General features: G+C 42.8%; 1 protein-coding gene across 1 annotated transcript in view; it reads right to left on the bottom strand.

The window, feature by feature from the left end:
- The window catches only part of nsmfb (NMDA receptor synaptonuclear signaling and neuronal migration factor b), a 66,218-nt gene extending 48,814 nt beyond the window's left edge, over positions 1–17,404 (bottom strand). The window contains exon 1 of the mRNA XM_055011669.1: positions 17,053–17,404. Within this exon, the coding sequence (XP_054867644.1) occupies positions 17,053–17,123 (71 nt within the window). The 5' untranslated portion in view covers positions 17,124–17,404. The remainder of the gene's footprint in view (positions 1–17,052) is intronic.
- Positions 17,405–17,890: the final 486 nt, after the last annotated feature.

Below are 17,890 nucleotides of genomic sequence, written 5' to 3'. Positions count from 1 at the left end.
CAGTAATGTCACAAATATACTGCTTATCCCGGCTTTAACCCTGGGCCCTGCTGCACGACTACTGCTGTCAAACACAGAGTAGTGACTCACAAAGAGTCAAGGTTTCACTGGATTCTCTTCACATAAATAGCTTGTCTGAGATTTTCTCTCTCCGAGGCCTCTTCATTGCAAGGAGATTACACCACCACAGCAGTCAGCATTTAAGCAGCATCTCCTACCACAGTCACAGTTTGGGAAACAGCTTGGAGGCTATGGTTTGCCTGAACTGCACAGCTGATAGGCTCTATAAGGGTCCGCACATCGCTTGTGCCAGCCAGGAGGCCAGTAAATAAATGCAGTCACGTTCACATGTGATGCATACTGGCAGGAACAGTGAGGAATTGGCATAGTGTGCAACGTGGCAGACTGTCTGTAGAATACAAAACATAACGTCCTCTCTTCCATGTGATTCTCCTCAGATAAATCTCCCAGCACTGCTGCTGACAGGCAGACATGATTCCACATTTCTGACACAAAACAACCTTTTTTTTTTTGGACTAAACCATAAAAGATTTAATGGATTTTTTTTCTAAAGCACCTTCACAACCATGAGTGAATTCATTGTCAACACTGGTGGACACAGAACGCCATGTATGGCTCACTGCCTCAGGGCCCGATCTGTATCCTGTAAGTTCAATGTAAAACCTCTGAAACGGCGTACAGCCTTGAATAACGATGATTAGCTCATGAACACAGTATGTGTGATTCTGAAGCCACAAGACCTCCATACCTCACTCCATTTACAAGAAACATCTAGTCCAGTGCATGATGGGGTCAATCAACACTATTGTAACCTTTGCACAGCATTAGGCATGCTGTCTGCCCATTGGACCTTCTGTAAACTGGGATGAAGGATCAATCAGTGCAGTCATTTGTGGATGCAATTGAAATTACACTTTTAAAACGGATAAAAAGACCCAAAGTAGATACTGAAGTTAAAAGAAATGAGTAGAATTGCTTAGACTTTTTCCAGCCTGGTCATTTTTCACCACCATAACTGGACCTATGGGACAGACAAAGCAAGAGACATCATCTTCTTTATATAAGACAGGACGAATATAGACTTCACTTCAACTTTAACTCATCTTTGAATAAAAATATAGTGCTGCAAGTAGCTGAGACAGACTCTTAACTGTTCAGTAAACCTGGCACAAGACAAACAGCAAAATCAGCAGTTGTGATGTGGTGTGAAACAGTTCAGACACACATTACTCCTGCTAAAAAAAAAAAAAAAAAAAGTTACATAGCAGCTAAAACGTCCATGAGGGGACATACAGAGGCAGCAAGTGAACATTTGAAGTTGATGTGTTGGAAGAAAGAAAAATGGGCAGCATAGGAATCTGAGTGACTCTAACAGGAGAAGACTGGGATAATGACTGGGTCAGAGCATCTCCAGAACAGCAGGTCTGAAAACCTTAATCCTGCCATGACAGAGAGATGTTTGACCACACAGAGGATCACAGATGGTTGCATTAGGTGCTGTGTAACTGCAGACTGGCTTTGTCCATCAGTAAAAGCACCTACACTGGGTATGTGAGCACCAGAAATGGACCACAGAGTGAAGGAAGAAGGTGGCTGTTTTATTTTCCAACATGTGGACAGTTGGCTGTGTGTGTGTGTGTGTGTGTGTGTGTGTGTGTGTGTGTGTGTGTGTTGTTTACGAGGGGATGGCAGCAGGATGGGAAGAAGTGAGGCATGCAGAAGCAGTGTGATGCTGAGAAACCTTCAGTCCTGCATTCATGTGGATGTTATTTTACATCTACTACCAACCGAAGCACTGTAATACCACGTACTCCCTGTATACAAACATTCCCAGATGGCAGTTCCTTCTTTCAGCATCACAATGCTCCCTACCACACTGCAAACATCGTTCAGGATCGGCTGGAGTTCAAAGCACTGACTCCGAATTCAGCAGATCTCAGTCTGATCAGGCCTCTGTTGGGTGTACTGGATAACAAGTCCAATCCATGGGGGCTCCACCTCATGCCGATGAGCCGATGAGAGCTGCTCTGGTGCCAGGCTGCTGGTTTTAATGTTCTGGCTAATCAGTTAACTCACAGTACACATGATATTAAGGATATAGGCCACACACAAGCACACGTATAGGGAAACGGTACAGCCTGTAATCATTCTCCTCCCACTCACTCCAACTTGGCAAATACACACTCAGACACCCACATCCTCAGATTGTGCACATGAAACAGCGTGCAAGAAAAAAAAACAGGCTAGGCACAAGCACGACACTTCTTCTAGATGCACACGGGGCTAAAATCTCATGGGGGCTGCAGTGAAATGGAATTGCTGTGTTGTTGCTGCAGCCTATATGCCTTCGTGCTACGGCACTCTAAGTAATTAAATATGAGGCGGCACGTGCACTGCCGTCGCTCCCCGTGAAAACTCTCCTCCCAGCCTGGATGATGGGGAGGAGGAGGAGGAGATAGTGCACGAGGAAGAAAATGCAATCATCTCTGATCTATCTGCTTGACTCTGTGCACTCCTCCCAGTAAAAAATTCCATGTGCCGCACTGAGAGAAGGGGGATGTCAAAATATGCTCCAGCTGCACAGGACAAATCACTGCAGTGAATAAACCAAAAACACGCCGGAGCGCTGTGGGTCGACCTCACGGTTGTTATCGGCAGCTTGCTCAGGATCAGCTCCCTCCATTTTGGTCGGCTCATAGGTCGCTACTGTACAAACAGCTCGCTATTCAGTTGAAACCACTCAAGATGATTTTAAGATGGAAAAAAAATTTGCATAATTACAATTCCCACATGAGCAAATATTCTGATTGCTCCGATTCCACTGCTGTGTAAATGTGTTTCTGTGCAGAAAAACAGCCTCTTATTGGGAGTCCATATCTAAGGCACGGTGCATGGCAGCATGACTGAAACACTGGAACTGTTCGCTAGACCACCGATGCTTCTTTAACTGTTTTCAGGCTGAACTAACTTCATCAAGAAGAACAGAACTTTAAAGCTGTTCTGTATTCTGAAGCTCTTTAGTTGTCGTTAAAGGTTCATCATACGTGCATAAAAGTTCCCTCTTAACATTTGACCTGCTCTGCCTAACAGAGATGGCTGAATATGTGTGAAAGCATTGTTTTTCCTTCTGGAATATAATTGTAGTGATTCTGTATGCTGGTGTGAAATGACACAACTTTAAAGATTTTGAACACGTACGATTAATGTGAGGGGAGTTATCAACCAACCGCGTCGTTCTCCTGAGCTCTACCGAGACTTAAACCATCTTACGGCGCCTTGCTTTGCTTTTATGGCAAACAGATTTACCCCAATAGGTCCACACTGAGAAGAAACAGAACATGTGCAGATGAATATGCCTGTGATCAGATGAGCTGGCAAATGTCCCCAGATGGAAATCATTAATTCATTTACCAAAATGGCCATTCCAATTGCCTAATCCCTGGGTTAACGTTTGGTCATACTTCAAATCAAATCAAAGCCTTTATTGTCATTGTATGACAGTGCGTACAATCAAACTGGAAACGCTGCTCCATCTGGTGCATCACAAAACAACTGAAGGAATAAAACAGAAGCAAGAAAGTGTCAACATAAATATAATGTCTTCTTTATTGGAATTAGTTTGATTCCAAAGTTTTGTCCTTATACTCAACATAATCACAAGCATAATTTCAAAGTTGTAACAGAATCTGAGACAATCAGCACAATATATCCTCAGTGAGAGCTTCCTTATTTTCCTGTCTGTGTGTGATGATTCCTCACAGAGATAGGAGTCCAGGCACACACACATATTCACCTTCCTTCCGGCTCTGGTGGAGTTTGTTCATCGCCACAGCGAAGCCTCGACGTGCTCCTCAGGCCAGAGTGGTTGTTTGACAAGCTTTGTCACAGTCGCTTCTAAATGCATTAATTTTTATATATAGTTTAGCCCAGAGGTCCCTGAAACACAAAACATGTAACACTTTTGTGTCAGAGAGTTTTAATGCATGAATTATACATGACAGAAGGACTCGTCTGGCCGCGGCCCGACACAGCGGCAGCTACACGAGCAGCTCCGCTCTCTGCTTTTGGAGGTTTTTTTCCCCCTTACTGCATGTTTTCAGCCATGTGACATGAGGGAGGGGAGGAGGAAGAAGAAACACAGTGACAAGAGGGAGACGTGTTTGTAAGACCAAAATAGAAAGTAAGGAGGGAGTGGGAAGCGGGATGAAGAAGGCAGGCATAATAGGTAAGGAAAAAGCATTAAATAAGGAGCAGAGGTGGGGGACAGACAGGAGACAGATGACCCACAAATGAGATGATATTCTGCTCTCAGGAGCTGGTCATATGCCAGGCCTCCTCCCTCCTCACGATGTGTGAAGGAACAGGAGGACTGTATATATGAGGAATGGCAGAGCTTATGGACGCCTGGGGAAACGTTTACATCAAATGGCACAGTGGTGAAAGCCACCGAGAAGAGCTTCGGGAGTACAGAAGCAAGATGGAAGCCAGCTGGTCTGAGTGGTTTTGCTTGGTCTGTGTGTGACGGAGTGTTCTGTACACACAGTACATACCGCTGGATGTACAATGGTGCACAAGAATAGCAGTAAGCAAACAGTCTGGAGATAGATGGAGAGAAGCTCTGACAGCCTGTAGGGTAAAACCGGTCAGTTCTGCTTTGGCTGGTGTCTGCACAGACCAACAAATTAAATGTTACGCCTTTTGAGCGCTACATAAAATGCAATTTCATAACAATTTCACTGCATGATTGTATTCATTCAAAAATTGATGCAAAATCAGTAACTAAATATACAAGAAGTCCATAAATGTTCAGTTCAGGCCAGCTTCAGTTGTTGCCGACTGTGTGATAGAAGATCAGCTAGGTTTTATAGATACTGGTAGACAGGTGTCTCCACCATCTCTTCAGTTTCTCTAGGTTTGCTGCTTTGTCATTTTTTGACTCCCTTGTGTAGTTTGGAGCACCAAACTGCTTGGTCAGTGCAGGTGGACGTCCACGATGAAGGCTCCATGTTGAGGTCTTTAAGGTCCCTCTTCAGAACGTCCCTGTACCTGAGACGAGGTCTGCCGACGGTCCTCGTACCCTCTCTCAGAACACTGAAGGATCTGTCGAGTCAGGTGGAATTTAGGCATTCACTGTACGTGCCCAGACCACCGGAGACGGTTGGATTTCAGTTGTGATGACAAGGGATGGTGATGTCAAATAACGCCTCATTTGTCATTTTGTCTTTCCATGTCACACTAAGGATAGCTCTCAGATTCCTTGTGTGAAAGGCATTCAGTCGGTCTTCTTGGTGTCAGTAATGTTGTCCATCAGTACATTCACGAAAGGTGCACCCCAGTAAGCCTTCTACAATGATTGGCAATGAACCGGATCAGTTTTTCACGGTGTTTTGCATGTACTTCTATCATAAATCGATCGCACATTTTGTATGGGCTTGGGAAGGTGACTGAGAAACTGGGACTCGAGGTTCTTCCAGTTGAGAATTTGACTCTACTACTCTGTGAGAATCTGGAGTTTATTTTAGTGTCCCAAAACTTAGCTCCTGCATTTTGTCTCCGAAGTGGACAAAAGAAAGACACAACAGCAGCTCTGAGTTCAGATAGAGGCCAGTTTGTTCCCACAGGCCTTCAAGATGCAGGAATTCATTTTGCTGAACCACTTTCTGGTGTGATCAGGTCTTAAGCAGCTCCTTCTAATCTCCAACCAGTCAGCATTACTCAGATCCCCACATGCTGACCTCCTTCTGCTCATCTCCTCCCAACCGACCCCCATGATGCTCCTCTCACATCTCTTCTTTTACCTTCTCAACATGTGTAGCGCTGCTTCTCCCTGCTTCTTGTTGTTTTTTCTTCTTCTCTTTCTTCTCCCTCTAATCCTTCAGCTTTTCTCAAGTCCAGCAAATACAGAAAAATGACTGGTTGGCACTTCAAAACCTCCAGTTAAACAATTATCCTCTTCTCTCTCTGTCTTCCTGCTGTGGCCTCGTTGCAGAGCCATAACCGGAAAAAGAATTGGACCTGGCAGGATGCCTTTGCTCCGTAGCAACAAAGTTCCTCCCTCATACACGATGAATAAACAGCTGTTTTATGCTGTTAAGGTAGCAGGAAGGCTGCTGGCAGGGCAACATGTCGAACAATGAAGCTGTTTAACTGTCGGATGCAAACTCTTCTTAAGAGTCCATTAAACTAATCTACATCCGTTATATTTCATCAGTGAAACAGCATAAATCCTTTTACAGGACACCAGCAACAGAGCGAAAACTGAACTTGTCTCAGGTACATTACCAGATTTCAGTGACCTATCCCAAAAGGACGAGACCGAAAGTGGAAACCGATTCAAACGTCACTGTATGCATCATTTTCTTTGCCCTGTTCACAAAATGACATTCCTCTATGGTGAAACAGTGGCCTACAAAGTGGATACTGCAAACATGTAGGTCCAATATTCAGTCTTCTTTGAGCTCTGTTTTGGGTTTTGAAAGGTAATGGGATTTAGATGGATGATCCGAGACAGGTTATAGCCAAACGTTAGTATGCAAACCGGTACCAACTACTGGAGACATCACTGGAGGGAAAATGATCCAGAACTGTACATTAAGGGGACAAATAAATAGCCAACGATATTTAAGTCCATTTTAATGCAGTGGAACCACAGTTCTCTGTAAGGTTTGTCACTACAAGCTACCCACTCAGAATACATGTATACTTCTGGCACCTTGTTAAGATGAAAATCACGTGTATAGCAGTGACATGCTGTGGAACATGCACTGTGTGAAGCTGCACAGTGCAAACAGTGCATGCTGATTTGCAATTCAAAGCATAATGCTGTTCATATAATGTATGTAATGAATTGTGCACTGTAGCTCAACCCAGTGAGAGGTTCTGAGGTCCATGTGCTTGCATTTTAAGGAACCTGGAGAGGGGCATTTAAATAAATGATTACTTTAAAAAATATATATTAGTCAGCAGGTGAATGCACAGTCAAAATGTGCAAAGAAAGCTAAATTTGATGAGAGGTTTTCTACACTGAAAAATATGATTCTAGAAGTAGTTGATACCGATGAGCTTATGTTCAATAAAAAGCAGCCAAACTTCATCTTCAAAACAACGTATTGTAGTCACCCATTCAGCAGTTACTCTGCTAAAAGTGAGGCTGTTTCGTGATACGATCGGTGCGTCTGTTTGTCATTGACAGGCTGGAAGATCAGCGCAGCCTCAGTTCCTGCTGACAGAGGAGGTTTGTTTGAGTTTTGACCCCGCTGTGCCCTCCATGCTCCATCCGCTCGCTGAGAGGCGATCAGTTATACAGACCATAATTAGTCAGATCAATGAGAGGACTGCCAGCCATCTTACTGCTCATCTACCTGCTGCTATAACTAACAGGACATCATGGTAGCCCTCTTACTAAAGCACACTGAACTGTTCAACAAAAGCAAATGTAAAGGGGAAGAATAAACTTGAAGAAAATGACAGTGGACAGAAAGTCAAATAAAGTATGGTACTGGTCCTTTACATACCCCTGGATCAGGTCCAACAGTGAGCCTGACTGTTGGAACCTTGTAGTATCTGGCACCAATAAGGCTCCTTTTGTCTTGTACCATAACTTAAAAGTGTCCGTTTCCCATGAAATGTCTCAACAAAATAGTCAGAAATGTTAGCGGTTAAGTTTTGAAGTGTTCATGTTTGCTGGCTCTCACCAGCCAGTCAACTGCTGAGCGGCTTCACGTCCATTTACAATTAAACTGAAGCTATATTTTTACTCACGTTGCATTTTAAATACATTTAGCTCCTCTTCATCCACTGATGCTTCCACTGTTTATCTGCTTCTAGAGTTTACGCCTCAGTGGACAACTTCAAACTCTGTTCAACCACCTTGACAAGTTCAAATCTTTTGCTTCGACATCACTCAGGGCTCCCACTTAAATCAAATCAAATCAAATCAAATCAAATCAAATCAAATCAAATCAAATCAAACTTTATTTATAGAGCACTTTTCATACAGTTAAAAATGCAACGCAAAGTGCTTTACAACATTAAAAACATTAAAAACAAGAAAACCTGTCCCTCCCTCCCTCCATATATACATATATGCACACAACTGCAGAAGCACGCACACGTACACACGTCCACACACACACACACACACACGGCCACAGACACACACTCCCACCACTGACAGTAGGGAGACATGGCATGGCACTGACAATTGTGGAAAACGCCTCCAATTGGGGTCGTCCACACTGGGAGGAGTCGCAGGCCATGACCACTGGGGGCGCCGGCACCCAGACCCCCAGACTCCCAGACCCCGACAGACAGGGGGACCCCCACACCGAGGTGGGGAGCCCCCCCAACCAGCTGGGCCGAAGGGACCCATGGACAGCACCCCCAGTGGGAGACCGGATACAGCCCCCAGTGTGGAGGACCCCCCTGAGGAGAACACTGGAGTTAAATAACTAAAAATTTTAAAACTACAAGATAGAATAAAAGACCTATAACATAAGTAAAAAGGTGAAAGGTTAAAAAAAAAAAGTAAAAATACATACGAAAATAAATACAGAATGATAAGAACATAAAGATTTAAAAGGTTAGTTAAAAGCCTGATTAAAAAGGTGAGTCTTTAACCTTCTTTTAAAAATATCGACAGTCTCTGCAGTCCTGAGGTTCTCCAGCAGGCTGTTCCACAGGCGGGGGCCATAGTGGCTAAATGCCGCCTCACCGTGAGTTTTTGTCCTGGCTTGTGGTATGGATAAAAGGCCACTGCCAGAGGACCTCAGGATCCGCGAGGGTCGATATGTTAAAAGGAGATCAGATAAATAAGAAGGCGCAAGGCCGTTAAGACATTTAAAAACTAATAAAAGAACACTTCACCTACATTCAGCTCTTCTGCCTAACCTGAAAACACAACTTGTTCATTTTAGCTGTCAACTCAACCACATGCACTGATTATATTTTAACTCCCACTGCTAATTTTCAGATGCTTGAATTTTCTTTATATATTCCAGATCCTCCACTACTCTACAGCTGTGATTTATGGATTTTGTTGTAGACATGAATGTCTAAAAATCTGATTAATTTGTTCACAATGGGTTGATCTATTGATTCCTCATAAGGAAGCATTTAGATTGATGCAGCAGCAGTCAGGCCTGTGCTGATCGTTGTCTCCTCGTGTCAGTGTTAACCCTGTCTCTCTGCATACACTGGGAAGGTTGGCCAGTAAAAGGCTGATGACTTCATTAAGGGAGACTTGCTTTGCTACACTCCACTGACAACAAAGGCCACGAATCAGGCAATTACCCACATCTCCCAGGAGGCTGTGAGCGGGTTCATCAATAGGCACTGGAGGGAAAAAAACTGAAATGTAAAGTATTTCATCTAAAGCAGCAGTGTCAAACTCATTCTAGTTCAGGTTCCACATTCAGCCCAGTCTGATCTCCAGTGGACTGGACCAGTAAAATCACAGCATAATAACCTATAAATAACCACAACTCCACAGTTTTCATTTGTTTTAGAGCAAAAAAGTACATTCTGAAAATGTTCACATTTAATGAATTATCTTTTTACAATGATATGAACAATCTGAAATTTCTTAAGAAAAATAAGTGCAATTTCATCTAAAACTGAATGATATAGTATTTACTTTATGATCAAAACGACAAAAGTCAGACAAAAAGAAAAGAAGACAAAATATTACAAAAATGAGACACAAAGAATAACCCATGACAAAAATGTCATGGGACAAAAATGAAACAAATAACATGAAACAAAACAAAAAAAGACAAAAAATAGACAGAAAAGTTACAAAGGGACAAAAAATGCACACAAATGAGACAAAAAATGACAAAAAGAACAAAGCGACAAAATAGACAAAAAACATGAGACAAAAAAGAAACACAAAATGACAAAAACGACACACAAAGCAACAAATAAAGCAAAACACAAAATGACAAAAATAAGATAAAAAACACAAGCGAGACAAAAAGGACACAAAATGACAAAAGAAGAATGAGCAATGTGGTATTTAACTTTATGATCAAAACAACTTGTCATCATCTAGAAATTATTTTCAATTTATAGTTTTCTAAGTTTACAATTTACAGTTTATGTCTTCTCTTTAATCTTTACACTTTAAGAAGTTGTCCTGCGGGCCGGATTGCACCCTCTGGAGGGCCGGTTTTGGCCCACGGGCCGCATGTTTGACACCCTGATCTAAAGGGACACGAGGCAGAATAGCAGCTCAAACATGCTGGGCTTGTATTGGCTTTTATTAGAGGGGAATCAGGTAAAAGGTTTATTAAATGACCATAATCAATTTCCCAGGAAGATGTTCAAGTTATGAATTCTGCAGCTTTAAACAATCACTTCCCAGCCAGTTCTCCCCAACCTCCATGTTCAGGCTGCTCTCAAAACATCCAAACAGAACACACAAAATATTAGCACCCTGGAATTATGGGTGTTGCACTACATTGAAAAAGCTTCTATTTGACCGCTTCTCTAATTAGGTTCTCCTGAAAAATGTGAGAATAATTACTTTGTCACTTATCGGTCAGGAACCATTTCTGTGGCTGAAGGAGACGTTGGGGGGGCAGGGGGCTTCATTGATGTCGCAGTTCTTTCTGGTTGTTGAAGGTCAGCAAAGGTCAGCGATGACTTAATGACCATCTACAAAGCAGGCAGTTAGCGGCATCCATCTATGATCTCTGAGGTTTTTCCCTGAAAGCGTCATGTTTGACCAACAAAGTTAAAAACTTTGTTAAGGTTAAGACAAGATAGTGCTGTAAGAGAGTGCTATAAATAATCAACTAACCGATTAGAAATATATTAACACATGAGGCAGTAGATGGACGACATGCCTCTCACAAAATGTATTTACAATAGTAGTAGTAGTACCTGGTAGCAACAAGCCTCATAAAAGTAGCTCTATCATGAGTAGCTGTCCGCTGTGCTCAGTTCAGTTAGCCATTAAACAACTGATAAAGCTGCAGTAGTAGCAAATACTATTCAAAATTTGCTTCTCTAATTGAAATATTTCCAAAATCACAACATTCAAAGTCCAAATCACAGGTGCTGAAAAGAGCATAACATTCCATTCTAAATGAAACTCATCATCTTCTCCAATCAAAGCTGAAATCATATCAGCTTCTTTTTTCCCACTAAAGCTGGGACTCATATTACTACAATATTACAATCACCAGAACTCCTGAGAAGCTGGAAAATGGGCAGGCAGATAAACTGTCCTCACCTGACTGAGTAACAGCAGACTAGATGGGAAGTATCAGCAAATAAAGGGCACATTAAATGTGACTTTTATAATACTTTCCCTCCAAAGCTTGATGGGCTTGCAGTGAAATGAAAAACCCTGGCATCTTGGTGATGTGTACTTTAAACCGTAACATTCTCTTTTCACATCCAGCTACTGATCTTTGTTGCAAATCATTCCCTATCTACTGTCAGCTGTCCAATAAAGGTACCTGGTATCGTGCACTGAGGCTGGTGCACTGCAGAGTGGAGGCAAAGCTACATAGTGAATGCCTTTACAGTGTTCAGTGCAATGACCCCAAAAACTGTGTTTTCAGGATGGTTACACTGAGCTAAAACTAAGGTTTTAAAAGCCTTTGTGAAGCTCTGAACACAACAAATATCAGTGAAAGTAAAAACATGCCATTTCATTGACTAGCTCTATGGTTCTACTGTGAAGCTGCTAATAAAGCCAACACACCATGACAGTATTAAAGATACTAAACAATCTATTACCACTGCTGGTTAAAAACGTCTCATGTCACATTTGGCTCTCTCAGCCTCAGATATATGCCCTTCCACCAGTGATTCTGACAGGTTTATGTTTTAGAGAGGGGGCCCAGGTGTTCCATAGCTAACAGGCACTTTGGACCATGGCTGGAGCTAATCTGTGCAGCAGTGAGGACAGAGTCGCTGCTGGTCACACAGTCCTGTGGGAAAGAGGCCATGAAATCACATTTTCACCGTAGTGGAAACTATTACTGCCTGACAACTGTTGTGCTGTGCAATTCCTTTCAAAGGTGACTCAAACATTCTTGAAATATTAAAGACGACTTGAGCTTTAAAGTGCTCGTAATCTTCCCCATCGAGTGGCTGATCAAAGCAGACGGCCTGGTTTTGGTCTGCTCTTCTATTTGTCATGAACAGGCCAGGGAGGCAGTTTGGAGCATCATCACTAAGGGCTGCGGGCACAGAGCATAAAACAAGACTAATTTTTCCCCACTTCCACTTAAAAAATGAGACATTAAACACGCATTAAGTGCTCAGTAAAGGAAAGAAAGATCCTGCAAGCCCATAAGCCTTTCACCAACCTCTTTAACCTTTTCCTTCTTTCTTCACACAGTCCTCTTGGTGTATTAAAACAGAAACAGCACTGAGACGCCAGCATTACAAAGGACCACAACGCAAAAGAGACTATCGACTCCAGATGAGCCAAAAGAACATTTATATTGTCATTGTTCCTGTTTCCATCCCATTTTCTGTTCCATATTATAAGAATCTCCTCCCCACTCTCCTGACAAACCCAGCTCTGCCAACAAGACACCAAGCATGCAGACAAAACTAATGTCTTGCACGTTGGAAATTAGGTGACTAGACCAAAAATAATGAAGTCCATATCAGGCTGTTTCAAAACACAGATCCACAACACAACTCCAAACTAGAATATCATAACCAAACTCCAAAATCCTGCAAGGTGTTGTCAACAAACTCTTCACAGCACACTCATGTTTGCCAACCAGTCTCACTCAGTCTACGGAAGAACAGCACAGAGACGAGGGAGGAAACAAACAAGGCATGAGCCCAGCTCTCTAACGACAGAGGACTTCTGAGGAGATGATCCAACACTGCTGATGACAACTGGAAAAAAAAATAAAAATATATATATATATATATATATATATATATATATATATATATATGTTTTGTTTCATTTTGTTTCGTTTTTTGTTTTTCGTTGAGGGCTGCACAGTGGGGTAGTGGTTAGCACTTTCGCCTTTCAGTAACAAGATCCCTGGTTCGCATCCCGGTCTTCCTGGGATCTTTCTGCATGGAGTCTCCATGTTCTCCTGAACATGTGTGGCTTTTCTCCAGGTTCTCCATCTTCCTCCCACAGTCCAAAAATATGCTGAGGTTAATTGGTGATTCTAAATAGTCCGTAGGTGTGAATGTGAGTGTGATTGTTTGTCTCTATGTGTAGCCCTGTGATAGACTGTTACCTGTCCAGGTGTCTCCTGCCTTCACCCTCAGTCAGCTGGGATAGACTCCAGCCCCCCATGGCCCTGATGAGGATTAAGATGTGTATAGATAATGGATGGATGGATGTTTCTGGACTGTGGGAGGAAGCCAGAGTACCCGGAGAAAACCCACGCAGGGAGAACATGCAAACTCCATGCAGAAAGGTCCCAGGCCAGTACCCAGAACCTTCTAGCTGTGAGGCGACAGTGCTAACCACTGATCACTGATTGTATGTTTACCCCTTACATATAATACTGAATACTGCGAGTAAAGTCTGCTTCTATATTTTGAATGCCATTGATAAACGATACACTGTTTGAAAGCAAAGGTCTCGTGATTCAAACATGATTTGAAGATGCCAACACAACAGCACCAGTTCCTTACTCTGTTACAGGGGGTTCTTAACTTTTCTGCCATCTATAAGGACACATATTTGTTGAATCACTGAATGCTGCACGTGTTTTTCACTTTAACAGCACAGTGAACAAATTGCTTCCAAGCTTTACATCTATTTCAATTTAAAAAAAAGAACTTGAAAAATGAAAATTCAGAGAATATGTAGCTGTTTTGAACAATGCCTGAAATGAAATGTATCACTGTTTTGCCTGATGGTGAATAATTGGTGCTTGTGCAGGTAGCACAGATCCCGGTAATGGATAATGTAGGTTTGGAAACCTGACAGTACATGCAGTAAACCATATTCTGTTTACTGTATGGGGTTTATTTGTGTAAACCAGACAAATTCCTCTGCCTTCTTCCCATTTGTATGGATCCATTTTTTGGTTTTGCTCACTTAAAACTCCCACAACCCACATTAGCAGGCCGAGCTTAAATAATTTTTATTCCTTACTGTCTGACTAATATGAGGTGTGATGAAGAAATCTCTGGACTATAAAAAGCAGAAACTGCACCTGATTTAAATTCAGTTGCCATCCCCTTGAATTAGTCACCCTGTGCGGTGACACACTGCTTCCAGAGCTCCTGGAAAAATCTCTGACCACTTCCAAGTACGCATATTTAAAGTCTTTGTCAAACTGGCCCAGCTTTTATGTCAGGGATCAGAGTTACATCTATGGCTACGACCCAGACACTGAAGAAACCTGCAGTGTCCATGACTGAAGAGAGCACAACAGTTCAGCAGCACAAACGAGGGTTCTGTAATGTGAATCTGTCACCCAGCATCAGGCTAGAGTTCGACTGTAACGTCGTGAGGGAGGACGTTTTGCACAAATTACCTCATTTATGGCATGTGGCACTGTGCGAGCAACTCTTCATTAGGTATCATTAGCTAAATGGCTGCTTCTTTTCCTCATACCTTCCTGTTCCAAGGCCTACAATCCAACCTACAATCGTTCTTTAGTGACTTTAAAACACTGGTCTACTTTAACCAAAGAGGCTGCATTGAACAATGTACAACACTCCTTCCCCCTAAAGCTTTCCTTCACTGGAGTTGGCGAGCTTTATGCAACAGCTGCCAACAGTTAGAGGAGACTGTAAGCAGTATTTAAATCTGTAGGTCGCCCCACAACAATACTTGCAAGGATAAATGGTTTGTACAGTTATTTCAAGCTGACTATCACATTTCATCCCTCTCCGTGTGGGAAAAAATGATTTTAAACCGTCTTTTCTGTTCCAGGCCCAGTTTTCAGTTCTTCAATATGATAATCAATGAACATTCCAAACAGATAATCTGATCAGTGACATTAATTCAAGATCTGACCAATGCGCCCTCATTCAACGTGAACCAACTCCACTGAGATCTCTGCAACACGCTCCAGCAAAATAGTGAAAAGATGTGGGACTTGGAGACACAGACGTTGAGAGGTCAAAAGGAGAAGAAGAAGATGATCCTATTAAACACACTTAGTTCCAGAATAATCCCTCCACTGCATTGCTTTTCACACTCACCCCAAGACAAGGATGTAGGATCGGATTTGCAAAACGGAGAGGTGAAACGCTTTGCCCTGCTCATTAACCGCAACGGCAGATAAACTCAGATCATCCAGCGGAGTCGAGACTAATCCCGACTCGGCTTGGACTCAGGGGGAAGAGCTATTGTTCGCTAAGAGCCATTAAACTCCTCGTCAACTGGAAGTATGTCCTGCTCGAGCCTTGGCTGTGATCCATACGCGTGCCTGAGATGCTGGCTGCAATCGCTGTGATTTATGGAGAGTTAAAGCACGAGGTGTGAGAAAGCGAGCGAGGCGGAGAGGGCGGCGATAAACAGACAAACAGTGAAGGGAAGACAGAGACAGATAGACCGGGAGGATGTTTACAAAAAGGAGCATGGGAGGGAATGTTGAAGTGGATGGGAAAGTCACGTGTTGTGTGTTTCAGCATGTGTTGGCTTTCTTAACTGCAGAGAAGCTGTGCACATGATCTGGTACTTTATGGAAGAAAGCAGCTACACAAAAGCACACACATCTAAGAACAGAAGTGCTTCATTTTGCTGCTTCGGAGGTCAGCAAGTGGGCGACTGGGGCGCAATCTCCCAGCACTAAACGTTAGTCATCCTGCAACCTTCACACCAAGAACAAAGCGATCTGACACCCATGACACAAAGATCGTTGGCTTGACTCATACAGTCAAAGCTAAATGTCGTTAGAATTAGTCACAAGTCCAGTGAATCCAGCGGGACGTTTAGGGACGACCACGTCACTAAAGCAAAGGCTGGAGGTCCAGCATGCAATAAAAGGACACAGCAACAAAACTGAAGACTTTCCTTATGTCTTTAAGGTATACCATGGAGTTCACAGCATTTCAACTGTACCTTCTTTCTGTAGAAAGACGTGAATAACAAGACAGCTAAATAAATCAAATAAGACAGCATGAAAATCAAACAAAGGACAGTGTTTTAATGCTGCATAGTCAAACAGTAATATCAGAAACCAGTTTAAGTTCAGAAGTTAATTATTTTCACTGTCAGTTAATATAATAATGTCACTGTTTTGCCTACAGAATGTCACAAGTTATTTAAAATTGTCCAGAAGACTTGCCCAGTTTCCCAGGTGTCATATTTGAAGGCTTAGTCTGACAGCAACTACATGTTCAGTTTTCAATAATCAAACAGAGAAAACCGGATGAAACAACGAAACCTTATAACTGTAGCTCAGGTTTTCCCAGGTCATAAATATGTATGCTACAGTCAGAAGCATTTTTACTGGAAAACCTTCATATTAGGGTCTTAATGAGAAGAATTACATGGACTAAAGCAACCCAAATGAAAGTCTGGAATGAGCCACACTGCAAGAAAACCTCTCCAAATAGAAAGCTGTTTTATGAACTTATTTTCTCCAGCTGCATTTACGTAGTGAGCCTGTTCAGGATGTTTTGCATTTATGATAAGAGCTGCAGTATAAACACACCCTGATCCACCCCAAAACAAAAAGCTTATTAAAGGTTATGAAATATGAACAGCGCAAAAGCTTCAAAAACATTTATAATCAGGGGAGATGCATGTACTTTATTCACGGTTGAGTTTAAACAGAGAATATTACTGAGATAAAATAAGTCAGCAACAGAAAGCGACAAACCGAAGCGAAACTTCCAGAAGAGTCAAACTTAACAGGAGCAGTTTGTTCCTGCTTATGGGATTAGGAGCTAATCAGAACGTATTGGTTTGTCATTTCTGTCTGCCGGAAGCTACCTCTAATAAATTTACATCCAACTTTAATCAGTCTGAACATACAACCGTGTGAAAGTGTCGGTTTTGAGGGCAGCTGGCCGCTCCGCGCTGCGCTCCGGTTCCAGGCAGCAGAGCGCACATCCAGCGGACACACTCACCGAACTTTTGCGGCCACGGAAGAAATCGCATCACTCCTCAGATTCTTCCTTTTGGACACCGCAGTTCCCATGCTGAAGTGGACACGACTCAGGGGAGAAAACGCAGACCATTCCACAGACTGATCGGCGAGGGAAACAGAGAAGAGAGAAAACCACCGGAAGACGGCAGAATCATCCGCATCCAGCGAGCCACGACTTTAATTATCTCATATTTGTTTTGCGTTTGGATTGAGAAAGACGGAGTGTTCCGGAGAGCTGCGGGCTCGGAGCGCAGCTGGAGGATGGAGGATGGAGGATGGAGGCTGCGCTGCGCTGCGCTCTGCTCGGCTCTCCTCATCCAAATGAGCTGCTGAAGGAAGCGACACCATAAAAGGAAGAGCAGCCCGCCCTGCTGCACGGCCCGGACAGGTGGGGGACGAGGGGGGACGCAGGGGGGAGACACCGGCTTCATTACACAGGTCTAAGTGTGAGATGAGGAGAGGTGTGGACGCTTGAGTCCACAAGTAATCTAGCTGCTTATTATCACTTCTCATGCAGGGAGTTTATCTGGACACCGTGTGCCTGAAAAACACGAGGGTAAGCAATATTTGATTTGAAAGTTATTTAACATTTTAAAACTTTTTTAAATAGTTTTAAACATTTGGTGCAATATTCACTAATACCTTTAGGGTGTGTAGATCTCTCTGTATTGAGTCCTGCCTACCTAAGCAGAGCTGTTACCTGAGCAACATTAATGATCTCATTTACAGTATGTCACTTAGGTAGAGCACAGTTCATACACAAGGCAATCCAAGGTGCTTTACAGGTGCAAAGAAATACATTCAGACAAATACTTTGT

This window comes from Amphiprion ocellaris, chromosome 6 (genome assembly GCF_022539595.1).
Source record: "Amphiprion ocellaris isolate individual 3 ecotype Okinawa chromosome 6, ASM2253959v1, whole genome shotgun sequence".
Taxonomy (NCBI): Eukaryota; Metazoa; Chordata; class Actinopteri; family Pomacentridae; genus Amphiprion; species Amphiprion ocellaris.
This window is presented reverse-complemented; position numbering and strand designations above follow the sequence as displayed.